The sequence below is a fragment of the Cetorhinus maximus genome, chromosome 15 (assembly GCF_964194155.1).
Source record: "Cetorhinus maximus chromosome 15, sCetMax3.hap1.1, whole genome shotgun sequence".
Taxonomy (NCBI): Eukaryota; Metazoa; Chordata; class Chondrichthyes; order Lamniformes; family Cetorhinidae; genus Cetorhinus; species Cetorhinus maximus.
In genome coordinates, this window is record NC_135893.1 from 6489503 (window position 1) to 6517111 (window position 27609).

A 27609-nucleotide genomic window follows, 5' to 3' on the forward strand; every position below is an offset into this window, starting at 1 on the left:
CACTGGCTGTTAATGAAACAGTGAGTTCATTTGGCTCCTTTTAGTTTGTCCCCTTTTTATTTTGTTTTAAAAGCCAAAGTACCACAGTGACATATATACAGCACTGGTCAATCAGAAAACCAACCAGACTTGGCTTTTGTCAAAGTGTCTTTGCTCCAGTCACTAGAAGCTACGTTAGAGCGTTACCGGGCGATTTGTTGTCTCGCTGCTGGTGGGAAAACATGTCTCTTCAATACTGCACTCACGCTCCGCTCTGCCCTGGTGACAGGCTCACAACTGGAACTTGGGACAAAATATTGCCATCGGCGTGCGGGGCAGGCCTGACATGCCGACGCGTAAAATGTTGGGCGTGCGTCCCTACGTCATTTCGATATTTAGTTTGGCACTGGAGGCGGCTGGGCGCCTGCCGAACTGTCAACGGCCTACTTAGGCCGTTAAGAAAGCAATTAAAGTTGTTAGCAACACTGCCCGTCCAACCTTAAGGCTGGTGGGGGGGGGCAGGCAAAGAGCCCAAGCGGCCTTCGCGTTTCTCAGGAGACCTCATCCACAGAAAGGATGAGGTTTCCTGAAGGTTCTATTAAATAATTAATTAAATTTGGCTAAATTCACAAACATGTCCCAGCTCATGTGACACTGTCACACGATGGGACATGTTTAAATAATTTTTTTTTAACTTCCTTCATTAAAAAGTTTTATTATGAACTTAAGTGGCCCACCCATGTAAAATGGCAGCGCGCAGCCAATCGCGGGCAGCAATCAGCTCCACGCCCACTCCCGCCCAACGTAGGTAAGATTCAGCCCTTGGTGTCTGAAAAGTAACCCCAGCGCGGCTGCATGAGCTACAATAAGTCAAACGTAAATGGTCCTGCTGGACACTTAAAGCCTTAATTTAGGCCCCATTTTAGAAGCTGTCATTTCCTGGCCATGCAACTCTTGCCTTTGGCATGGCCTTCTTACTTGGACAGCACCCTCCAAACCCTCGACTGACTAGCAGGGAAAGGAGAGCAGGTGCACAGGAACGCCAACATCAACAAGTTCCCCTCCAGGAGTCACAGGTTGAAATGTCACGAGATTGATCCCCGTCATTGGAAAGTCAGTTGACGTTGGCAGCGCCACCAGTGAGACAATAATCTTGCTCCCGATCCCTCAGATTAATGAAACACCTACTGAAACTTTATCGAGAATTTTTACTTCCCCATTCTTATTACACGCCCATAATAGAGTTCTCAGAAATTCGTGACTTTGCAGCAATGGGATGCTATTTAAGAGATTTTTATTTGGAAAACAGTTTCAAGCTATCATCAAGAGCTGATATTACACGGGTTGTAATAAAAAATTGGCTTCCATACAAATTCTGTAGGATTAAATGGGTGTGATCAGTTTGTGCTGCCCATATGACAGATGATCCCAGTCAGCACCATTGCCAGCACTGTAAAATCTGGAGACGATGGTGTAGTGGGATTGTCACTGGACTAGTAACCCAGAGACCCAGGGTAATGCTCTGGGGACCCGGGTTCGAATCCCACCATGGCAGATGGTGGAATTTGAGTTCAATAAAAATCTGGAATTAACAATGATGATCATGAAACCATTGTTGATTGTTGGTTCACTAATGTCCTTTAGGGAAGGAAACCTGTTGTCCTTACTTGGTCTGGCCTACATGTGACTCCAGACCCACAGCAATGTGGTGGACTCTGAGATGGCCGAGCAAACCACTCAGTTGTAACAAACCGCTACAAAGACACTAAAAAGGAATGAAACCGGATGGATCATCCCGGCATTGACCTAGGCACCGGAAACGACAACAGCAAACTCAGCCCTGTCGACCCTGCAGAGTCCTCCTTACTAACATCTGGGGGCTCTGGGAGCTGGTGCCAAAGCTGGGAGAGCTGTCTCACAGACTAGTCAAACAACAGCCTGCATAGTCATCCTCATGGAATCATACCTCACAGATAATGTCCCAGACTCCACCATCACCATCCCTGGATATGTCCTGTCCCACCAGCAGGACAGACCCAGCAGAGGTGGCGGCACAGTGGTATACAGTTGGGAGGGAGTTGCCCTGGGAGCCCTCAACATCGACTCCGGACCTCATGAAGTTTCGTGGCATCAGGTCAAACATGGGCAAGGAAACCTCCTGCTGATTATCACATACTGCCCTCCCTCAGCTGATGAATTGGTGCTCCTCCATGTTGAACATCATTTGGAGGAAGCACTGAGGGTGGCAAAGGCACAGAGTGTTCTCTGGGTGGGAGACTTCAATGTCCATCACCAAGAGTGGCTCGGTAGCACCACTACTGACCGAGCTGGCCGAGCCCTAAAGGACATGGCTGCTAGATTGGGTCTGCGGCAGGTGGTGAGGGAACCAGCAAGAGGGAAAACCATATTGACCTCATCCTCACCAAACTGTCTGCCGCAGATGCATCTGTCCATGACAGTATAGGAGTATCAGTCCTTGAGGATACCCTCCATTGTGTTGTGTGGCACTACCACAGTGCTAAATGGGATAGATTTTGATGGGAATCAGGGGGAAAAGTCTCTGCTGGTTGGAGTCATGCCTAGCACAAAGGAAGATGGTTGTGGTTGTTTGAGGTCAGTCATCTCAGCTCCAGGACACCACTGGCAGGAGCTCCTCAGGGTAGTGTCCTAGACCCAACCATCTTCAGCTGCTTCATCAATAATCTTGCTTTTATCATAAGATCAGAAGTGGGGATGTTCGATGATGATTGCACAATGTTCAGCACCATTTGCGACTCCTCAGATACTGAAGCAGTCCATCTCCAAATGCAGCAAGACCTGGACAATATCCAGGCCTCAGCTGACAAGTGGCAAGCAACATTCACGTCACACAAGTGCCAGGGAATGACCATCTCCAACAAGAGAGAATCTAACCATCGTCCCTTGACGTTCAATGGCATTACCATCACTCAATCCCCCACTATCAACATCCTGGGGCTTATCATTGACCAGAAACTGAACTGGACTAGCCATATAAATACTGTGGCTACAAGAGCAGGTCAGAGGCTAGGAATCATGCAGCAAGTAACTCACCTCCTGACTCCCCAAAGCCTGTCCACCATCTACAAGGCACAAATCAGGAGTGTGATGGAACACTCCCCACTTGCCTGGATGAGTGCAGCTCCCACAACACTCAAGAAGCTGGACACCATCCAGGACAAAGCAGCCCGCTTGATTGGCACTGCATCCACAAACATTCACTCCCTCCACCCCCGACGCACAGTAGCAACAGTGTGTACCATCTACAAGATGCACTGCAGGAATTCACCAAGGCTCCTTATACAGCACCTCCCAAATTCACGGCCACTACCATCTGGAAGGACAAGGGCAGCAGAAAGATGGGAACACCACCATATGTAAGTTCCCCTCCAAGTCACTCACCATGCTGAGTTGGAAATATATCGCTGTTCCTCCACTGTTGCTGGGTCAAAATCCTGGAACTCCCTCCCTAACAGCACTGTGGGTGTACCTACACCACATAGACTGCAGTGGTTCAAGAAGGCAGCTCACCACCACCTTCTCAAGGGCAATTAGGGATGAGCAATAAATGCTGGCCCAGCCAGCGGAGTCCGCATCCCGCAAATGAATAAAAAATATATATGCATGTAGGTATACACGTATACACACAAGATTGTCAGGTGCTGGCAATATTGGTAAAAAGCTCGTTATCTGCTCTTGCTGGCAAAGAGCAATTGTGTATTGAGCTTAAAAGGACTTGAAAAACTTACATTTACATCAGACCTTTCATGGCCATTGGATGACCCTAGTCCTAGACTCCCCAACCAGTGGAAATAGTTTCTCTCTCTCTCTACCCTATCTGTTTCCCTTAATAATCTTTCACTAAATCGCCCCTTAACTATCTAAATTCCGGGAAACACAACCCTAGACCATGTAACCTCTCCTCATAATTTAACCTTTGGAACGCAGGTATCATTCTGGGACATCAGGGGTAGGTGTGGAGTAGTGGTAATGCCACTGGGCTAGTAATCCAGAGGCCCAGGCTAATGCTCTGGGGCCTCAGGTTCAAGCCCCACCCTGGCAGCTGGTGGAGTTTAAATACAATTAACAAAATCTGGAATTCAAAGCTAGTCCTGGTAACGGCGATCAAGAAACTATTGTCGATTGTCGTAAAAACCCTTCTGGGTCACTAATGTAGGGAAGGAAATCTGCCGTCCTTACCTGGTCTGGCCTACATGTGATTCCCCCAGACCCACAGCAATGGGGCTGACTCTTAACTGCCCTCTGCAAGGGCCCGAAGCCACTCAGTTCAAGGGCAATTAGAGATGGGCAACAAATGCTGGCCTTGCCAGCGACACTCACATCCCCATGAATTAATAAATCTTCTGGTAAATCATAGATACATAGGAGAGCTTTTAAGCAGACCAAATTCCTGTTGAATATAAAGTGGTACAATATGCTCTGGAAACGCTGCACAAATTCACCTCATTTACTGGCTGTGACAACAATAACATCCATCAGCAATAAAAACTCAATGTGTACACGTAGCTTTCTTCCTCCATTCCTCTCATGATTCCCTTGCTAAGTGTAGCACCAAGTGTAGATCACAAACTTAAACTGATCGGAACGTCACTCATTAACAGATCACCCAGCCTGAATAATTCATATCAGGTCTGCTAACTATAAAGAGGAACAGTGTACTGGCTGCCGCAAAAGTCTGAGTGAAATTCAAAACTTGCCGCTTTCTTCGATTTCTTCTTGGTGGATCGAGCCTTTTTAGCCTTTTCAATCACGGCGTACAAAGCAAAACAGAGGCGGGTCATGCGCGGAAGGTCGCAGAAGTTGATGTCAAACTCCAGGCTCTGGTTCCACAGAGGCTCGGAACACACGTTGACCTCGTGGCTGGAGACCGTCTTGCACAGCATCTCACTCCCGTGGAATAAGCCGGCTTGAACAACGAGCTGGGGTGGAAGGAGGAACAGACAGTAAAAATCATGCAGTCACACAACCATCATATCTGCTGGAGCTTGGAAGAGTAAGAGGCGACTTGACTGAAACCTATAAGATCCTGAGGGGTCTTGACAGGGTGGACGTGGAGAGGAGGTTCCCACTTGTGGGAGAACCTAGGACCAGGGGGTCACTGTTTAAAAATAAGGGGTCGCCCATTTAAGACAGAGATGAAGAAAAACTTTCTCTCTCAGAGGGTCGTGAGTCTTTGGAACTCTCTTCCTCAAAAGGCGGTGGGAGGCAGAGTCTTTGAATATCTTTTAAGGCAGAGCTAGATAGATTCTTGATAAGTAAGGGGGTGAAAGGTTATTGGGGGTAGGCGGGAACATAAAGCGGAAGTTAAAATTAGATCGGCCCTGATCTTATTGTATGGTGTAGCAGGCTCGAGAGGCCGAGTGGCCTACTCCTGCTCCTAATTTATATGTTAATCTGTTCGTATACAAGTGACAAATGTTCACCAGCGACATCTAAAGAGAAGCTTTTTTGACGTGTAGTCACTGTTTTAATGAAGAAGTCAATTTGCACTCAGCAAACTCCCAAAAACATCAATGCGATAACAAGCAGATAATCTGTTTTAGTGATGCTAACTGAGGGGCAAATTATTGGCCAGGACACCTGCTCTTCTTCAAAATAGTACTGTGGGATCTCATCTGTCCACACGAGAGGGGATTTGGTTTAACATCTCAACCGAAAGACTGCGCCTCTAATAGTGCAGCACCCCCTCAGCACCACGCTGGAGTGTCAGCCTTGAATTTTGTGCTCAAGTCTCCGGAGTGGGGCTTAAGCCCACAACTTTCTGACTCACACACAAACGTGCCACCAAAGCTACACCAGAGCTCCAATGATCCTCCTCTTGCCATTCCAAACATCTCCACCATTTGTGAGTTTAGTTTTTTTTTAAGCTATGTACATTAGCTATCTATTAAATATCTCTCTTAATTATCTAGCGCCACGTCAAATTTTTTTCTCCGATATGGTACCTTTTGAGTTTTCTCAGTTTGTCTGAAGGTGCAGACTCACTTTCTGGCACAAGCAGCATTAGCGGCCCTCGATACCTCACCCCACTGACCATTCATCACATGGCGCGCCTGGACTGTGTGGTTTATTTAGCCGCTATCTGGGAGGCATCATAGCTGAGCCAAGACCTGCCCTCACTCAGTGTCCCCCATGCACGCAAAATCAAACAGGGGGGGGTCGCCAGAGAGCAACCAGTGTCAGGAGCCCAGGCTGACTGCCCCTCTGGACTAATGTCTGTTACATTTCTGGGCTGGTTCAGATCAGCCAACTCGATGTAGACGAGCGACTGGACACTGGGATTTGTCCTGTAGCTCATCAGGCAGTGCGTACCCAGATCCAGTAGCAAGATGTCTGTAAGCAGTTAGACAAGTAAAAATAACCTCAACACAAAGTAATTCACTCATGCAAATTCCAACAAAATTAACCTCTGGGGTTGAGCTTTGCTGTTATTACTTCCAATCCCATCAATTTTCCGATATCATTTTACATGCTGCTTTGGTTGAGTTGCAGAGGTGTGTGCAACCACAAAACCTTTCTCTTAAGTGATGTTTTCTGTGCACCTATTCAAATGAGTCAAACTATTGACATAAAAATAAACTTGTTTGATTTCCTCAGTGCCCATCACCTCATTCTGGTCATCTCCTCGAATCACTTATAGTTTTGTTTTACTTGAATAGGTCAAGTGCTAAGTTCATTTTCCAATTTATAACCAAAAAATAATGCAACATCTAAGAATGCTTAAAAACAAAAGTCTAGAAGTTCGTTGCTATGGTGACACTGGTTCTTGACATCAAAAACTTCTAGAGGGCCTCCTGTAATAACTCAATTGGCGACATCAGGTGACAGAAGTAATTGTGCAGAAGATTACATCAACAAGCCACATGCAGATCAACTCATTAAATAAGAACTGTCGCCATTATCTCAGAAGCTCGTTATACTCATTTTTGAGCCATCTGGGAAAAAAACACATGGCCAGTATTTCAAAGCTGCATCATCTTGGTAGACACCAGCTCACAAAGAATCAACATTTCAGCATTAAAGGCACAATATCATCCATAGGTGGCTTTAAGAGTAGGAAACAGTTTTAGCAACAACAACAACTTGTATTTATATAGCACCTTAAATGTAAAAAAAAAAGTCCCAAGGCACTTCATAGAGCGTGATGAGGCAAAATTTGGCCCCAAGGCACAGGAGATACTAGGGCAGAAGAAAGAAAGATTTTCATTCCTATAGCATCTTTCATAACCATTGGTTGTCTCAAAGCACTTCACAGCCAATGAAGCACTATTTGACGTGTAGTTACTGTTATAATGTAGGAAATGCGGGAGCCAATTTGCGCACATCAAGCTCCCACCAACAGCAATGTGATGATGACCAGATAGTCCGTTTTTGTGTTTGAGGGTGAGTATTGGCCAGGACACCTGGGAGGACTCCCCTGCTCTTCTCTGAAATAAATTCATGGGATCTTTTACTTCCAACTGACAGTATCTCATCCGAACAATGCAGCGCTCCCACAGTAATGCACTGAGTGTCAGCCTACATTATTGTGCTCAAGTCCTAGTCCTCTTGGGATCTCTAGTCCAAGTCACAACCTCTTGACTCAGAGGTGAGAGTGTTACCACACAGCCAAAGCTGCCACATGATGGCAAAAAGCTTGGTCAAAGAGGTAGGTTTTAAGGAGCATCTTAAAAAGGAGGGACAGGTGGAGAGGCAGAGAGGGACCCTTGGCAGCTGAAGACACGACCTCCAATGGTGGAGCATTTAAAATTGGGGATGCTCAAGAGGCCAGAATTAGATCAACACAGGGGTCTCGGAGGGCTATAGGGCTGGAGGAGATTACGGAGGTAGGTTGGTGCCACGCACCATCACCACAGCAATGGTGTGGGGTAGAAGTGGAGGGGAAACTGCTCAAGTGCATTTTGTAATGAGAGAGGAAGGATGTGGGTTTTTGCCCATGATCCCACATGGGAAACTCTTCACCTAGTCTGTGACACTATGACAACGCGCTAAGCAAAGGTCATGTCATTTGTCCCAAAATTATGGGTGGGGGGGGAGGGGGGCACGGGGAAGTAGGAAAATAAAATCAAGGATCCAGCCTATTCTAATAGACTCCTAGTAGATAGCGACAGGGTAACCCTGGCAGGAATCTGCATGTCGACGGCTTAGTTGCTTCCTCAGTGGTGGTGCAGGAAGATCCAATGGGAAGGAGAAAAAGAATCAGGAAAACTATTAAAAGTGGTTGTGCGATCAAAGCCACAAATCCAGTCTGATTGGGGCAAACTCTTTCATTACCTTTGATAACTGAAAACGGACCCACCGTATCTAAACAAGAATTTCTGACTTGGAATGCCTAATTCACAGTTGATGACGCACGACCTTTCGAAAAGGTCAGCTCAGTGATAACGTTTTTATCACTGGTGAAAAGCAGCTTAAAGTTCAAAAACAATGAGTCTTCGGAAAACAAGCCTGAAAGCTCAATGAATGTGTTTATTGTTGCAAAGAAATGCTCCTTTTTAAAAATAAAAATAAAAAAAAGAGCCTCAGAACTTGAGGTCTCATCTGTCGAAGTTATTTTTATCTGTCTGAGATGCGGGAACCAAAATTACCTCAAAATATTAGCCCCCTTATTGAGTCCATGTGATGAGGCACAGTCGATACGAGTGGCTAACAATTTTTTTTTAAAAAAATGACCTTTCTTTTAATTGTCAAGTGAATGGAACATGTCAGGCCGCGGTATCAGGTCGGGTACGGCACAGCTAGAAGCCAATAATGCCCTCTGCTAGGCCCCATTCTCAGAAGTGCAAGTCATACCCTATCAGCGTGACATTTTTATCCATTTTCCCACGGCAATGTGGTGCCAAGTTTAGAGCAATTCTGTGCTGTGAGCCTGTGACCATTACTAACCTGACTGAGATTCCTAAACCCATTTCATGTAGGATTCCTACATTCATGTAGGAGAATTCTGTCCAAACGAGATTTTAAGCCAGGTCTCAGGAGTGAAAGACCAGTACCTAACCCCCAATGTCTGACATGAAAAAAAAATATGGAAAGCGAACATATAAAAATGCTAGGCAAAACAAGAATATTCAACGTATGTATGTGTGAATGCACTATAAAGAGCAAGCAGTAAACAGCACAATATTGGCAACATATAGTGCAATACCATTCCCTAGGACTCCCCTGCTTGCGACCAGGGGTGTAAACTATAGATTGGATGGGATCGATTCACTTGCATTTTGTTGTTAGTTGGGTCCATTATTTTTTTTAAACTGTTCAACGCAATATATGTTCCACATGAAAGAAATGATCGACACCCCAGAGCGGTGTTCCCATTTTGTCGTCGAGGTGAAAACTCTGGATTCGTTTATGAGGCGGGTTGATCAAATATCAAGATAATGGCGGGCGGGTCTTCAGAAGACATAAATTGTAAATTTTAAGGAAAGGATAAGCTAGACGGGTAAGATAAATTTTTACTCTGCTTCAATCCTTTGATGTCGATGATGGCTGCCCAAAATGGAACTATTCAATTTCCAAGCACAGAAATCATCTTGATCAGCAAGCAAAAATAAAAAAACCAGCCAAAATAAATGTTTGATGTACCCATGATTAAACAGCATGCCTACATGGAAAGAGTGCCTAAGTGAGTATAAGCCCAAGAGGCCTGACAGTGTTTCAGGAACTGAATCTCAGCAATCACCAACTTCAGGAGAAGGGACAAAGCATCTGTGTTATCAGCATCTCAAGCACCACCACAAACATCCACTCCCTCCACCACTGACGCACAGTGGCAACAATGCGTGCCATCTACAAAACATAAGACCATAAGACGTAGGAGCAGAAGTAGGCCATTTGGCCCATCGGGTCTGCTCCGCCACTCAATGAGATCATGGCTGATCCGATAATCCTCAACTCCACTTTCCTGACTTTTCCCCATAACCCTTGATTCCCTTACTGATTAAAAACCTGTCCATCTCCGCCTTGAATATATTTAATGACCCAGCTTCTACAGCCCTCTGTGGTAAAGAATTCCACAGATTAACTACCCTCAGAGAAGAAATTCCTCCTCATCTCTGTCTTAAGTGGGCGACCCCTTATTCTGAGATTATGCCCTCTGGTCCTAGACTCTCCCATAAGGGGAAACAACCTCTCAACATCTATCCTGTCAAGCCCCCTAAGAATCTTATGTGTTTCAATAGGGTCACCTCTCATTCTTCTAAACTCCAATGAGTACAGGCCCAACCTACTCAACCTCTCCTCATAAGAAAATCCCTATCGACCCGGAATCAATCTAGTGAACCTTCTCTGGACTGCCTCCAATGCCAGTATATCATTCCTTAGATAAGGGGACTAAAACTGTTCACAGTATTCTAGGTGTGGTCTAACTAGTGCCCTGTATAGTTTTAGCAAGACTTCCCCATTTTTATACTCCATTCCCTTTGAAATAAAGGCCAACATTCCATTTGCCTTCCCTATTACCTGCCGAATTTGTATGTTAGCTTTTCATGATTCATGCACAAGGACTCCCAAATCCCTCTGTGCTGCAGCTTTCTGCAGTCTTTCTCCATTTAAATAATATTCAGTTCCTCTATTCTTCCTGCCAAAGTGCATAACCTCACATTTTCCCACATTATATTCCATCTACCACTTTTTTTCCCATTCACTTTACCTGTTTATATCCCTGTTTAGACTCCTTGTGTCATCCTCACCACTTGCCTTCTTACCTATTTTTGTATTATCCACAAATTTGGCGATAGTACAATCACTTCCTTCATCTAAGTCGTTAATATATATTGTAAATAACTGAGGCCCCAGCACTGATCCCTGTGGCACTCCACTAGTTACAGGATACCATCCTGAAAATGCCCCCCTTATCCCAACTCTCTGCCTTCTATTAGTTAACCAATCCTCTATCCATGCTAATATATTAGCGCCAACACCATGGGCTCTTATCTTATTAAGTAGCCTTACATGCGGTAACTTATTGAATGTCTTTTGGATATCCAAATATATTACATCAACTGGTTCCCTTTTATCTATCCTGCTAGTTGCCTCCTCAAAGAATTCTAATAAATTTGTCAGACATGATTTCCCCTTCATTAAGCCATGCTGACTCTGCTTGATTAGATTATGTAATTCTAAATGCTCTACTATTACAGGATGCATTGCAGCAACCCACCAAGGCTCCTTCAACAGCACCTTCTCAAACCCGCAACCTCTATCCAGGGCTGGGGGGGAGGCGGGGGGCCTTGGTGCTTCTCCTGTTTATGGGCGCCCTTATACCATCAGTTCAACCCCCTCTCCTTTTAACTCTCTCCCTCAATCAAGCATGATATTTTTCCCCTTTTAAGATTCACCAATCAATTCACCAAACAATCACAGAAATGCCCTAGTAAAATGATAACTCCCATTGTTGACATCTGATTACAACTATCATCCGTTATATATACAGCATGGGTCACCAATATTAAGAGCAGCAATGATTTAATGCCGTGTTAGTTTGAGTGCGTCCTATAGATGATCCCACTGCAATGATTGAACAGACCAGAGCATACAAATTTTACTTAAACAGCATTGTGCATTATCACCAATTTGACAGGAAAGTAGCCCATTAGTTATTTGTAACACTTGCAGAGGATAACACTGATTTCAGTGAACGCCTCAACCCTCATTAACATGTTCTGTACATGGCACTGTAGGGACATGGTGACAGTAATTTCATATTTGGGGGGAAGGATTCAATACTTGCACCCCAGATAAATTGCACAAGATCTTTTCCATTCAGTGGAAGATGATGGTGACTTTCTCCTGCCTGAATGTATGATATTATTCAATATAATTATTTAATACAAGGGGTGTAACTGGATTCTATTTTATCAGTAATCTCACAGGGTAGATAGATCAAATGACTCCTGAGTATCAAAGTGGAACAATAGAACAACATAGATCTTCACTGTCAGTGAGAAGCATTGGAGCCCTCAGGTGTCTCTGTGTGACACAACTTTTAAGTGATCAGAGGACAAAGACTGAATGGTGCACAATTGTATCTGTGTTTTCTTGATCAGCAAATCTGAACACTCTGCTAATTGCTGCTTCTCACTACAAAAAATTTTAATATCTACTGTGCAACACAACTTTATCATACCACAATACCTCAAAAGCTCATTAAAAAATACCAAAATAGAGTGGGATAATAGGTAAGAAGACAAAATGACAAGATTGAAGTCAATGGAAAAGACTCTTGAGAATCATGTGCTGTATAAAACACGTTACTGATTCATTATGAACCCATTACGCGCTCTGGTCCTGGAAATCTCACCCCACAAAGCCTGCTCATTGTAAACTTCCATTAGCAACAAAATAAACTGAACTCCAGCCGCAATTCCACTCTCAGTTTGGAAGATAATTATGGATGACAAAAGCCACCTAACCCAGCTCATGGACATCCATCCAAATGATATACCGACATATGTATTAGGAGCAGGAGTAAGCCACTTGGTCGCTCAAGGCTGCTCCGCCAATTGATAACATTGCCTAGATTATACAAGTGACTACAACTCAGAAGTACTAAATTGGCTCTAAAGTGATTTGGGACATCATGAAAGGTGCTGTATAAATGTAGGTTTTTGTCTTTCTTTTGTTATAAGTGCATGCAGTAGACAGAGTGACTGTAGCAATGGTGAAATTGGAGGCACAATGCTGATTCTCTGAGGATAATTAATCACAGAGCAGTCAACTGATGTTAGGAAAGTAGCTACAAATAAATCACTATATTTACAAAGGATTTCAACTGTGTAGCTAATATAACCGTACCATTCTGACTTCTCTGGCACCAATATACCATAAATAGCATCTGCTCCTTTTATGTTATCCCCAGGATTTGTCAATCAGACATCCATCAGCAGCTCAGGAAAACTTAGATTGAAGTATTGCTCCAAATTTTTCAGAGAAGAATGATACATGATATCTTAATTCAGCATGGCCTTAACTCAAGAATTGGATTGTTTCCCCTTCCCCGAGAAGCTGTCATACAAATTGTGTTGTATATTGTGAATTTACAGACTATCTGGGGTGAACCAAGGATAGAGTAGAGATTTATAAACTCTTTCTTTAAGCAATCTCCTAGTGACAAATCGGGATTTCATTCCCAAACTTTGCAAGAGAAGTAAAACAAGCGATAGAGAGTCAACACCCTGTTTTGCATCGCTCCTGGTTTTTATTTTCTTACACTTATTTTGATGAAGTCCAAGATTCCCAAGCCTCTGGTACATCAACACAGCTTGTCATCAGGACTGTGTCTACTGTAGGACATTATAAAAATTTATACTACTATTCAAAAGCTGGTTTAAATTCAAAAGAGATTTTTGAGAAATGCACGTTGTGGCACTAAACCTTAAAAGTGACCCTCCCAACCCCCTCATCTTAACCCCTTCACCAATCCCCTCACCCCACCTCTTACCCTAGCCCCCCACCTCTCAGCCTGCCACCTCTCACCCCACTCTACTGCACCTACCCCACCCACCATTCCCCCCAACCCTGGACCCCGGTGTTTGGTGCTATCTGCACTCCGTCCACCAGGTTCTGCCTCTACTACCTCTACACTTGGGAACACCATTGCCTGCAAGTTCCCCTGACTTGGAAATACATCAGCCATTCCTTCACTGTCGCTGGGTCAAAGTCCTGGAACTCCCTAACAGCGCTGTGGGTGTACCTACACCACATAGACTGCAGCGGTTCAAGAAAGCGGCTCACCACCACCTTCTCAAGGGGCAATTTAGGGATGGGCAACAAATGTTGGCCAGGCCAGCGACACCCGCACCCCGCGAATGAATAATATTAAAAAAAAACTCAGACAGGATGCTCAGTCATTTCATTAAACAGCAGGGGTCTATGTGAACCGATCAGGACAGCTCCACTCTCAAAACATAACACATCCTATTTCAAGTCACCCGGTTAACTATTTTTGCATTCTGGTTATATTTTTGTATCCTCCTCCACAAAATGCTGATGTGCGAGACAATTCCCACAGTGGACGAGGGGATGAGTGAGGACCAAGGCTGGCTCAAGTTTTAAGTGACAACAACTCTGAAGTTTTTGGAAAGGGCAACAACAACAAAATGAGTAAAAAAGCTCTAATAACTAAATCGATATTCAAGCGCAGCCAGGAAATGCTGGAAATGTACGGCAGCTTTGTTTATTGCGCAAAGAGGGGAAGGCAGGTTACAGGTTTGGGGGTGAGCCCATTGTCGGAATGTTTTCCGATGCAGGATTAGAGAAATGCTGGCCTGTGTTTCCTTTGTGCAGATGCTGCCATGCCTGTTCTGATTATTTTTTAGAAAATAATTAAATGTTCCCGTAAGCACCAGAATTGACATAAGGTTTCCAAAAATGTTTTAGGTAAAAAAAACCCCCAATAATTTAAATTCATTGATACAAAGGATTTGACTGCTTGTGTGCGTACATGGCCATTCCATATGTAGAAACATAGAAAGATTTAACGCACAGGAAGAGGCCATTCAGCCCATCATGCCAGTGCTGGCTGCATAAGAGCTATCCAGCTCAATCTCAGCTTCCAGCTTTGGGTCTTCAGCCCTGTAGGTTTCAGCACCTCGAGTGCGCATCCAAGTACTTTTTTTAAATGCGTTGAGGGTTTCTGCCTCTACCACCCTTTCAGGCAGTGAGTTCCACACTCCCACCAGCCTCGGGGTGAACAAATTACCCCTCAACTCTCCTCTGAACATTTCACAAATGACTTTAAATTTACGCCTCCTGGTTATCGACCTCTTGTGATAATGGAAATCGATCCTTCCTATTCACTCTGTCCAGGCCCCTCGTAATTTTATACACCCCCCAATGAAATTCCCTCTTAACTGTTCCAAAGAAAAATCCTAGCCTATCTAATCTTACCTTATGGTCAAAGTTCTTCATTCTTGGAAACATGCTCAAAATCTCCTCTGTACCCTTGTTCAAAGTCCAACGTTCAGACAGGACCATGACTAAACTGAAGTCATTTGCAATACCATAAAAAAAAGTTTAATGTTTATAGGTTTCTGATGTTACAAACTTGGGGCGGGTGGGGGGAAGTTTAAGATGGTAACTCAAGTAAACTTTTGGAGCAATTTGATTGGTTGCTTCTGGCACTTATTTTTCAAGTTTGGGATTGTTACTTGCTGGTTGGCAGTTTCCAAAATTGAGTGATCTGATTGCTCAGTTATTTTTGTTGCCACTTGCTTATTTCCCTTGTTGATACTTGCTGACTAACGTTTTCAGTCAGTCAGATATTTGGTGATGTAACAGCTAAGCCCATGGTGTGTCACTGCGAGTTGTGACAGCTTTCAATATGATAGTTTTATGTGCGACGCATTTGAAACACTGGCACAATGGGTGTGCACTGAATCCCCTGCCAAACAAACTTAGACCAACTTAATGACTTGCTCAAAACCTCAATCAGCTTGAGGTGGTTATCCAGTCCATCTGGTCCAATTGACAGAAGTCACCTGGGTCAAAGACTCAATGCTACAGTGACAATGACAGGACATAATCTGTCCCCTCTGGTGTGGGGAAAAAGAAGGTGGAGATAGATTGACAGAAATTCAGAGGCCAGGCAAACTCTAAGCTGCAGACGAGCAAAGGGAGCCAAGATCATCAACTTATTCTTAAAGAAGACTTGATTATTGCTCGAAGTGTAATACACCCTGGGCACAAGAAAAGAATAAAGTTATCCAGAAATTATGCATCAGGACAATTACATTCTTCCTGGAGGAAAGAAACATGTAAAGATAAACGATGGTTGCAAGGAGATAACCACAGTGCTGGCGTGTGAACGGCAGTGAGTGTGGCAGTGTGTTTTACAGGATTATAAAGACCATTTTATTTCTTGAAATGAAGCAGGAGGAAGGGGTTGTAGAAGCTAAGCACATCACACACACACCATCCATTATATATTTGGAACAACTGCACATTCGTTGTGCCAAACTTTTCAAATGTGTTGCAGATAAAACAGTCTAATTGAAAGTTGTCACAACTCACAGTGGCACACTGTGGGCTTAGCTGTTACATCACCAAATATCTGACTGGCTGAAAACATTAGTCAGCAATTGTCAACAAGGAAAATGAGCAAGTGGCAACAAAAATAACTGAGCAATCAGATCGCTCAATTTTGAAAATGCTCAATTTTGAAGAATGCCAATTTTGAACCAGCAAGTAACAATTCCTAACTCTTAAAAAAAAATGCCAGAAGCAACCAATCAAATTGCTCCTAAGGTTTACTTGAGCTACCATCTTAAACTTCCCCCCGCTAGTTTGTAATATAAGAAACCTATAAACATTAAAGTTTTTTAATGGTATTGCAACTCCCCTGCTCAACTTCTTCACAAATCAATTCCTGTGCCAAGATCTCATGCCTCAATTGACATTTTAGGGTGAATCTTAAAGGTTTAGCTTGATTGGTTCTTCCTGATTGGCTGATGTCCAAGCCAACTGCAGAAATCCCATGTCCTCTCCATTTTGGACCGAGGATACAGATTAAGTGCCCGGCCCTTCAAACTCTCCAACACACTGGAGGGCAGAAGAGAGATGCCATGCGTCGCACAACACAGTTTTATAATTGGGAGCAAGAATAAGCCACTCACAAAGCATGTCATGACTTACTATTTCTATTGCCCTCCCTCAACTGCCCAATGATGGGAAAACCAAGAAATCTGTAAGGAGCATTGTTAAAATATATATAAAAGTATCAAGACGTAAACCATGCTGTGGGTAATCACATGCAAGACTTGTTTGTACAAATTGTGTACATTAAAACATCCATTTCCTTATTTACTGTTCCAAAGACAGACTTCTCCCACTCCCCTTGTCAACCCCTTCGTCCTCTCTCAGAAGCCGAGAGGGGAAAAACCAAAAGAAAATCCAACAGGTTGAGTGTTCCGGTGCCGACAATTTTCCAAATTTTGCATCGAAGGAACTCTTTGCAATATGAAGCAGGATGTTTCCCCAGCAAACTTAGCTTTCTCCCAGTCTTTTTGGCCAACCTCCATTCATTCCTAAAGCCCTCCCACCCACTTCCTCTGTCGATAATTCCATTCATGGGAACCCAGCTTGCTCCACATTCTTCCCGGCACAATGCCCGCAGGGTGACGGGACAGGGGAACAGGATGTCCATGGTTCATGATCTCATGGAGTTGTAGTGAGCCATGTTGTAGGGGGCAGGTCTCCCAGATTTCGTGAGGCTGAATCTTTCAACAGAAAACTCAGCTGCTACAGTGGAACTCAGTGTAGAAAAAAAGGCTTTAGCAATCATTAACTTAGGCAAAGATGTTATGTACTTAAAACCTTGAGAAACTTTTAGATACAGCCCATGTTGTGGGGGGCATGTAACGCCATGTTACTTTAAATAAAAACTGTGCCCTAAATCTGGCACAGGCTCATTTGCCTGTGTTGGGGGTAAGAAGGTTTCAACCTGATGATTCAACTGAATTGACACGTATGGACGTTAGAAACATTGAGAAATTTGAAAATGACGCTGCCTTGATTCTTTTACCACTGGAGGTCAGCACAGGGAACGCAATTTTCATCCCCACCTCCCCGTTCCCCACCCCCACTGCCCGATTACTTGGAAAAACGGAACAGGAAAAGGGAGAGCACAGTGGACAAGTGGGTACCGATATGGGTGGACGAGTGCACATGGTAAATCCACGCCTCTGTGAATCAGACCTGAAAAGCAAGAATCTTGTTGGAAGGTCAGACTGGAGCCTGACAGTGGGGGGCGGGGGGGTGAGCTAGCTGTATTGAGCAAGTGCAGTGCTGTTAAGTTTGGACCGCAAGTCTCTCTGCAATTTTTGCAAGGATTGCCAGAGAGCAGGCTTTCCTCAGCAATGCTGTTGTGCAAAGCACAGAATGATTTTTTTTTATTCATTCACGGGATGTGGGCTTCGCTGGCTAGGCCAGCATTTATTGCCCATCCCTAGCTGCCCTTGAGAAGGTGGTGGTGAGCTGCCTTCTTGAACCGCTGCGGTCCATGTGGTGTAGGTACACCCACAGTGCTGTTAGGAAGGGAGTTCCAGGATTTTGACCCAGCGACAGCGAAGGAACGGTGATATATTTCCAAGTCAGGATGGTGCGTCACCTGGAGGGGAACTTCCAGTTGGTGGCGTTCCAATGTGTCTGCTGCCCTTGTCCTTCTAGATGGTAGTGGTCGTAGGTTTGGAAGGAGCTGTCAAAGGAGCCTTGGTGAATTCCTGCGATGCATCTTGTAGATGGAATCTGGGCAGAGAGGAGTGCATGTCTGGAACACATGCACTGCAGGAACACATCAAGGGTCCTCAGACAACACCTTCCAAACCCGTGACCACTATCAAATAGAATCACAAGGGCAGCAGATACATGGGAACACCACCATCTGCAAGCTCCCCTCCAAGTCACATACCATCCTGACTTGGAAATATATTGCTTCACTGTCGCTGGGTCAAATCCTGGAACTCCCTCCCTAACAGCACTGTGGGTGTACCTACACCACATGGACTGCAGCGGTTCAAGAAAGCGGCTCACCACCACCTTCTCAAGGGGCAATTTAGGGATGGGCAACAAACTAACCCTAACCCTAACCCTGGCCAGCGACACCCGCATCCCGTGAATGAATAATAAAAAAAAACTCAGGCAAGGCTTTCATGCCTAAATATTCAATTGGAAAATCTGCTCCAATATATTTTTGAAAACTCTACATATGAAAAAGAGAGTGTGAAAGTTCGCACAGGTGTTTTCTAAAAGAATAATTTCTAAATTTTCTAGAACTATCACTAGCTTAAAGTACATGAATATATTTCACAAAATAGGCAAGATGCAGGTTTTGGGTTCATCAAAATGTCACCCCTTCTTTCATAGTTTCCTTCAATTTTTAAGAAAATTTATTCACAAAAGGTGCAATGCCTGGACATATTCCTTTGGCCTGCAGAGGACAGGTCCCTACATATGAATATATGTAGCTCCTAGCAAGCATAAGTGAGCTACGTTGCTAGCCCGACTGATTATCTTTAATTGGTTGTTATTGTAGCTCCTAGCACACTCAGGATTGTTCAGCGAGTGCTGTCCAATCTTGGAATCACATCTAACTTTACACGTTATGCTCTGAGTTTTGCAAGCACGGGGGATTGGTCAAGTACGGCCAGCACTCAGCCTGTTGTGCACAGCTGGAGGGACGTGCTGTTCGATGAGATTCGGCAGTTGTTGGGACACATGGCCTATGCACTCAGCGTCGCTCCGGCACTGAAATATTTGTCAAACCAACAGCACGTTTTGCACATTGCTTGCATTTTGTTCAATGCTCCCGCCCTGGTTTAAATTCTAAAGCAGTCCAGGTTTGGAAACAGGGCTGTTTAGCCCTCTCATGTCAATCCCAGTCTCAGGGAGTGACCAGGAGTTGTCAGGAATAGGAGGTCAATCTTCACAACACCTGCTGCCAGGAATCCCAAGAAAAACAGTCATCGTGCCATTAAAACATATTTACTTGTTTTTTTTTTCCATTTTCTTTCAACATTTCTGCCGATCAGTTGTAAAAATATTTGAGGCTGAGCATCAAGAATCATCCGATGAGGGAAAAACGGATAGGATATTTCCAGTTCTTCAGGGGTGGGTTTGGAAGGGAGGGGGTGGTGCCAGCAGCAAAGTTGGGAAACAGTTCCATCGGACAGACCCCACCTCTTGAGTGGTCTTGCCGGAGGCGGGGTGAACATGACGGAGACCACTCCTTAGCAGGACCAATCAAGACGCATTAATGGGGAAAGATAATTGGTGTCACTGGGATCTTCCCAATGGCAAAGGGCCAGAACCCAGCAGATAACTGGGGACTATCGACGCCGCCTCTCAGTCTGTGGAGGGCACCCTGATGGCCTGACAGCTGTACTCATGCACGATTGTTAATTTTTCACTATGCTACGGAGACCGTCTCCATGATGAGACACCCTCATAGCGCCTCCCCTGCCTCCTCTGCAGCACCCACCCCTCACTGCGAGGCTGCTAGCCGGACATCCCTTTAACCCCTGCTTCCCTCGTCCATCACGACCTGGATGGAGCACCTGGAGGCCGCTTCCTAGTTGGCCGCCTCCGGGGATATCGCGCCCTGTCCCGCCACGGCCACTTCCGGGTTCCTGACCCAGAACCGAGCGCCGGAATTCGGAGTCGGAATAGTGACACAGCCAGGAAAGTTTAGCCCGGAGAGTCTGTCCCATGCCCCTTTGGCGTGGGAAGGCAGTGCGCCCCGAAGGAGGACATGTCGGGTGACCAATAGCGAGTGGGGAGGAAGGAGGTCATGTGATGACGCCTCCAGAAATAAGTCCAAAAGGAGTTGGCAACCCAAATTACACCCACATTGATAAGCAGCAATATTTCATTGAAAAATAAGTTGTTTTGCACTGGCGCTCGCCACCTCATTTTGAGGTCAAATTGCAAGGTTTTGTTTAATGAAAAAACTTCCAAAATGCTTTGATTTTTTTTTTCTCGAAAACACCACCCCGACAGTTAGCTATCTCATTCTGATCTTTGAAAAACAACATGCGATGACAAGCCAGCTTCTCGAAAAATGGGACATGCATGGCTGAATCGCTCCCCCAGCTCCTTTCCCCACCACCCCCCCACCCCCACCCCCTTCACTCATGCAAGATTAAACTTCCCCTTGCTGTTTGCAACCACAAAAGACAGAAATTTTACTACCGAGAAATCATGATTCTAAGAAGAAGCAGCTTGCTTCAGGAGGATTGAACCCAAAACCTCTCTACACTTCCGGTGCTTTTATCTGAACTTTGCAAATGAGCTTACAACACAAATGTGGATTTGCGGTTGAGATCATATGACTAGCAATCTATATATATTAATCATTTAATGCAGTAAATAACTCACAACAAGTGGGAAAGCGAGGCACCAACCTTCATTCCTTCGTCCGCGTTTACTTTGCTTCCCGAAATTAAACTGATCGTGAAGGGCTTTTCCAAGTTCCACAGGCTGGTGCCGGCCTGCTGGAATAAGAGGAGAAAACAGGACGTCAACAACCTTCACGCACACTTGCCAAGGGGCCACTTGGCATGCAGGGTTGGCAAGATGGACAGCCGACCCCACGGAGGTGTGGAGAGCCGCTCACTCACTCCATGCCTTTCCGGAACACTTTCCCACGTACACACCGCACGTCCTCGCCGGGACCCATCGAAAACGAGAGGCGCGGCGGGGCCGAAAAATCCCGGCCCTGCGCGTTGCCTCTGTCGGCCGAGTAGAAACCACTCTCCTCGTTAACATCAACTGTGCGTTTAAATTGTATTTGGGTGAGGCCTTCAGTTAGGCCTCATCTGTGCTCCTGGATACAGGGACTGGGGTTGTTTAGGTGGGGTTGCAGGATGGGCCTTTGTATATCAATGATCCTAAGTAAACAAAGTACTCTAGCCTTTACCAAAAAAAAATAACCAAACACTGCGGATTCCGGAAATTAGAAAGAAAAACAGAAAATGCTGGAAATATTCAGCGAGTCTGGCAGCATCTGTGGAGAGAGAAACATGGCTAATGTTTCAAGTCGATGACCTTGCGTCAGTTCTGAAACATTTGCCCCAGGAGTGCTGGAAAGTGGGGTGAGAGGTCCAGGGTCAGTAAGGTCACGGGTATTCCAGTTGTTATGGGCTCCCCCAACGTCATTCCGCCATTGGGGCATTTTACCAACAACGTGACCAGGCGCAAAAGGGGCAGCTGATTTACAGGATTAAAGACCCTTATCGGGGCCATTTTATAAGAGCCTTCAACTTCCTGCACCCGTGTGGGGAGATCGCCAGCTAAATGGAGACGGTCTTCCCTACTGCAGCCTGGAGGGGGAGGGGGAGGGGCGGTGAGGTGGGCAGCTGGGGGGGTGGGGGGGGGCAGCAGATGGGGGGGGGGTGTTGGGGTGGGTGCAAAACTCCACGGGCCAAAGAAGGGGCTGTGGACAGGGAAGGCTGCACCCATGGCCTCAACAACCAGCCCCTTCCCCGACCCCAGAGGGGCTTGCTCTCTGACGCACGACCCCCATGAATATTTTTTTTTAAAAAGTTACCTCTCGGGGGTTCCAGGTCACCAACATACCTCAGCAGTGCCCACAAAATGTGGGAACCATATAAACTGTTGAAGAATAGACAATTCAAAACACCGTATCTATGGAATTCATTGCCAATCTATGGAATTCATTGCCACAGAAGGCTGTGGAGGCCAGGTCATTGAGTGTATTTAAGACCGAGATAGATAGGTTCTTGATTGGTAAGGGGATCAAAGGTTACGGGGAGAAGGCGGGAGAATGGGGTTGAGAAACTTATCAGCCATGATTGAATGGCGGAGCAGACTCGATGGGCCGAATGGCCTAATTTCTGCTCCTATGTCTTATGGTATCGGGGAGGGGGCAAACCTACTGTCGAAAATAAATTTACAACCTTTCTCACTCCCCCCCCCCGCCCCACCTATTGTATCACGTCTGCATTTAATATCTTAAACCAAATTATTTAAAGCACAAGGTGTAAAATTGCCTTTCATTTGCTCAAATCGAATCAATCTTTTTCCACCAACACTTAACGCTCTGAAACGAATGGCTTGTCGCTTGAGGAAACAAAACCTTTTCTGTTGTCACTGAATGAATCCCTTCGGTATTTAGACAAACTGCGTTAATGTGAATTGGTAACTGGATCGCTCTTGCAGTCAGCGAACACATTATAATACATTAAAAAACACGAACAATGCGACACTTGTAATAAACTGGAAAAGGGAACATTTTTTACTGTATCAGATGCTTGTTATAGTCAGGGTCTGAAATTCCGTTTTTGATAAAGAAGCAAATCGCTCTCAATTTTAAAATGTTCAAAATTTGGTGTCTCCTCCCCACCCCCCACCCCCCAACAACACTGTGCCAAATTTAAAAAAGAAACGTTTTAAAATCATCGGCCCCCCTCCTCTCTTGCTTCCTCTCTCGCGGTGAAATTCAGCAGCGATGAACGGGACAGATTGTCCGGCCGTTAGATTGTCCTGATCAGGCAGCCGCTTTGCGCAGCTGCGAAGTTTAATTTCATCCCTGCGTATTTTAAAGAATCTGTCATTCCTTTTATGGATTTGTTAAATCGGTGGAAAATATTGACGACTTTCCCCTTTTTGGAAAGGATCCAAGCCTTTAATAATAGTCGTAGCTCCGGTTAGAAATGTGGATTGACAGATTTGGGACAGGCGGCCTTTCCATCTTCTCAGCTGGAAAAGGTGCCTGAAAATGCAAAACTGAGAGAGAGAAAAAATAGCACATTGATACGAGGGTGTTCCCCCACAGGGCCGGGTTTTGGCAGAGTCGGGCCTAACTCTCCAGGCCTTTACAAATGGTGAGGTTCAGGCAGAAGCCATTTTAGCCACCACATGGAAGAGGACCTGGAATGTGGTGCGAGATGGAGGGGGGGGGGAGCGTGAGGGCTGAGAGAGGGCGTGAGGATTGAGGGAGGGTGTGAGGATTGAAGGAGGGTGTGAGGATTGAGGGAGGGCGTGAGGATTGAGGGAGGGGGTGAGGATTGAGGGAGGGGGTGAGGATTGAGGGAGGGTGTGAGGATTGAGGGAGGGTGTGAGGATTGAGGGAGGGCGTGAGGATTGAGGGAGGGGGTGAGGATTGAGAGAAGGTGTGAGGATTGAGGGAGGGTGTGAGGATTGAGGGAGGGTGTGAGGATTGAGGGAGGGGGTGAGGATTGAGGGAGGGGGTGAGGATTGAGGGAGGGGGTGAGGATTGAGGGAGGGCGTGAGGATTGAGGGAGGGCGTGAGGATTGAGGGAGGGCGTGAGGATTGAGGGAGGGGGTGAGGATTGAGGGAGGGGGTGAGGATTGAGGGCCAGAGGGCCCAAGAGCTTCTAAAACAACTGGAGCAAAGTCCCAGGGAACGGAAACAAAAATACCTGGAAAAACTCAGCAGGTCTGACAGCATCTGAGGAGAGGGATACACTTAATGTTTCGAGTCCAAATGACCCTTCATCATAACTAAGACATATGGAAATGAGATGAAATATAAGCTGGTTGAAGGGGGTGGGACAGGTAGAGCTCGATAGGGGCCCAGTGATAGGTGGAGGCCAAGAAGAGATTGCCAAGGATGTCATAGACAAAAGGACAAAGGGGTGTTGACGGTGGTGAACTGAGGCAGGCTCCCTAACCAACCTGTCTAGACACTCACCCACATCCCCCTTGGCCACCCGCACTCTGTTTCCAGAGCGGGTGGGCCCAACGTTATCCCCACCCCTGCCTCCCTGGGACGAAAATTGGGTGGGGCGGGACCCTTAAAACCAAGGCGGGTCTGCAGGGAGTCGAGAAATTTCCCAGCTTCAGCTACCTGCCTGAGTAGCGAAAACCTGGCCCAGATTCTCCCCCATCCAACATAATGAGAGGGGCACAACTCCCCTCAATCTTGTTGCTCAACACCAACTTTTGCCGTCTTGATAAAATTTCATCTCTCCGCACCGCAAATCGCAGTGTGGGCATGAACCTCCTGGCCCCTTATTCCCTCTGGAGGGTCCCCTGAAGTGAGAAGGACGCTTGACACGGAGACAGTGGCAAGAGCTTGCGCGTCTTTTAACGTGGAGAGGTTTTTGCGCTGCAGTTAGCAGGCGGTACTGGCTGACCAGGAAACGCTCCCCCAACTCACCACCTGCCAGAGACAATAGTGGAAGGATTTACAGGTTGATAATCAGCCTGTCTGGTCCCCTGCGGTGACCATTAAGTCCTGGAGGGGGATTCCCACCCGGAGTTTTCGGCCTACAGGCAGGGATGTGATCCACCCCACCGCAAAGGCCTCTTGTTCCGTATTAATAGGTCCTCGTCGGTTGAATTCCCGCCAATTGGCTCCTTTCTACTTGGTTGCTTCCCCCTTTTGTCCCCATCGTCTTTCTGAAATTGAAGCAATCAAAGAAGAAGAAAGAATAAAACCCATCCCAGTTCACAAGGCTCTTGGCCCCTCCCAAGCCGCTAGAATTCCCCCTGCACTCCCAGAGTGAGGAGGCACAGCGGCCCGGCCTGGGAGAAACCCGACCTGAGTGAAGTCGTCCAGGTCCTCTCAGTCAGAAAAGGAAATTCCTCCCTCTCACTAGGGAACGTGTCACATGCTCAGCGCCACCTTCTCAAGGGCAACTGGGGATGGGTAATAAACGCTGGCCCAGCCAGCGACACTCACACACCTCGGACAAGACAAAAAAATACATCTGTTTCCAATCTATCTGGAAGGTCACTGAGTAAACACCATGTGATATCTTCACTCGGAGTTCTGTGGAACTAAGAGCAGCTCCAACAGCAGAGCTTTGTTGTCTCCCCAGCTGATTTTAGGGTCTGTGTATAATAGTAATATTGTAATGCTAAATTAAAAAAAAGCAAAGAAAGCACAAAGGAAGTGGCATTAAAGCAAACGCCTCTGAAAGGGCAAAAAAATAAAACCTGAATTGTTCTCATCCTTGTTTCCTGAAGCTTGTTTGTGCCTGGAGTGCACTCACACCAGCACCTATAGCGCACTCACACCAGCACCTATAGCGCTCTCACACACACCAGCACCTATAGCGCTCTCACACACACACCAGCACCTATAGCGCTCTCACACACACACCAGCACCTATAGCGCTCTCACACACACCAGCACCTATAGCGCACTCACACCAGCACCTATAGCGCTCTCACACACACCAGCACCTATAGCGCACACACACACCAGCACCTATAGTGCTCTCACACACACCAGCACCTATAGCGCACTCACACCAGCACCTATAGCGCTCTAAATAACACCAGCACCTATAGCGCTCTCACACACACCAGCACCTATAGTGCTCTCACACACACCAGCACCTATAGCGCACTCACACCAGCACCTATAGCGCTCTAAATAACACCAGCACCTATAGCGCTCTCACGCCAGCACCTATAGCGCTCTCACACCAGCACCTATAGCGCTCTCATACCAGCACCTATAGTGCTCTAAATAACACCAGCACCTATAGCACTCTATCTCACACACCAGCACCTATAGGGCTCTCACACACACCAGCACCTATAGCGCTCTCACACACACCAGCACCTATAGCGCTCTCACACACACCAGCACCTATAGCGCTCTCACACACACCAGCACCTATAGCACACACACCAGCACCTATAGTGCTCTCAAACACACCAGCACCTATAGCGCTTTCACACCAGCACCTATAGCGCTCTATCTCACACACACCAGCACCTATAGCGCTCTCACACACACCAGCACCTATAATGCTCTCACACACACCAGCACGTATAGCACTCTCACACACACCAGCACCTATAGTGCTCTCGCAGACACCAGCACCTATAGTGCTCTCACACCAGCACCTATAGCGCTCTCACACACACCAGCACCTATAGCACTCTCGCACACACCAGCACCTATAGCGCTCTCACACCAGCACCTATAGTGCTCTCAAACACACCAGCACCTATAGCGCTCTCACACCAGCACCTATAGCGCTCTCGGACACACCAGCACCTATAGCGCTCTCGGACACACCAGCACCTATAGCGCTCTCACACCAGCACCTATAGCGCTCTCGCACACACCAGCACCTATAGTGCTCTCAAACACACCAGCACCTATAGCGCTTTTACACCAGCACCTATAGCGCTCTATCTCACACACACCAGCACCTATAGCGCTCTCACACACACCAGCACCTATAGTGCTCTCACACACACCAGCACCTATAGCGCACTCACACACACCAGCACCTATAGTGCTCTCACACACACCAGCACCTATAGCGCTCTCACACACACCAGCACCTATAGCGCTCTCACACACACCAGCACCTATAGTGCTCTCACACACACCAGCACCTATAGCGCACTCACACCAGCACATATAGCGCTCTCACACCAGCACCTATAGCGCTCTCACACACACCAGCACCTATAGCGCTCTCACACACACCAGCACCTATAGCGCTCTCACACACACCAGCACCTATAGCACACTCACACACACCAGCACCTATAGCACACACACACACCAGCACCTATAGCGCACTCACACACACCAGCACCTATAGCACTCTCACACACACCAGCATCTATAGCGCTCACACACACACCAGCACCTATAGCGCTCTATCTCACACACACCAGCACCTATAGCGCTCTCACACACACCAGCACCTATAGCGCTCTCACACACACCAGCACCTATAGCACACTCACACACACCAGCACCTATAGCGCTCTCACACACACCAGCACCTATAGCGCTCTCACACACACCAGCACCTATAGCACTCTCGCACACACCAGCACCTATAGTGCTCTCACACCAGCACCTATAGCGCTCTCACACACACCAGCACCTATAGCACTCTCGCACACACCAGCACCTATAGCGCTCTCACACCAGCACCTATAGTGCTCTCAAACACACCAGCAACTATAGCGCTCTCATACCAGCACCTATAGCGCTCTCACACCAGCACCTATAGCGCTCTCACACACACCAGCACCTATAGCGCTCTCACACACACCAGCACCTATAGCACTCTCACACCAGCACCTATAGCGCTCTCGCACACACCAGCACCTATAGTGCTCTCAAACACACCA

The 27609-nt window shown here is 46.3% G+C and overlaps 1 protein-coding gene across 6 annotated transcripts in view; it reads right to left on the reverse strand.

Annotated features, from left to right (window-relative positions):
* Positions 1 to 27609, reverse strand: part of pik3cd (phosphatidylinositol-4,5-bisphosphate 3-kinase, catalytic subunit delta) — a 200783-nt gene that overhangs the window by 43139 nt on the left and 130035 nt on the right. For 5 of the 6 annotated variants that reach the window (XM_078557815.1, XM_078557813.1, XM_078557816.1 and 2 more), the window contains 2 exons: positions 20913 to 21002; positions 4716 to 4937 (listed from right to left, as the gene is read on the reverse strand). In XM_078557815.1, coding sequence (XP_078413941.1) covers positions 4716 to 4937; positions 20913 to 21002 — 312 coding nt within the window. The remainder of the gene's footprint in view (positions 1 to 4715; positions 4938 to 20912; positions 21003 to 27609) is intronic. The other variant, XM_078557818.1, reaches the window with a different exon arrangement.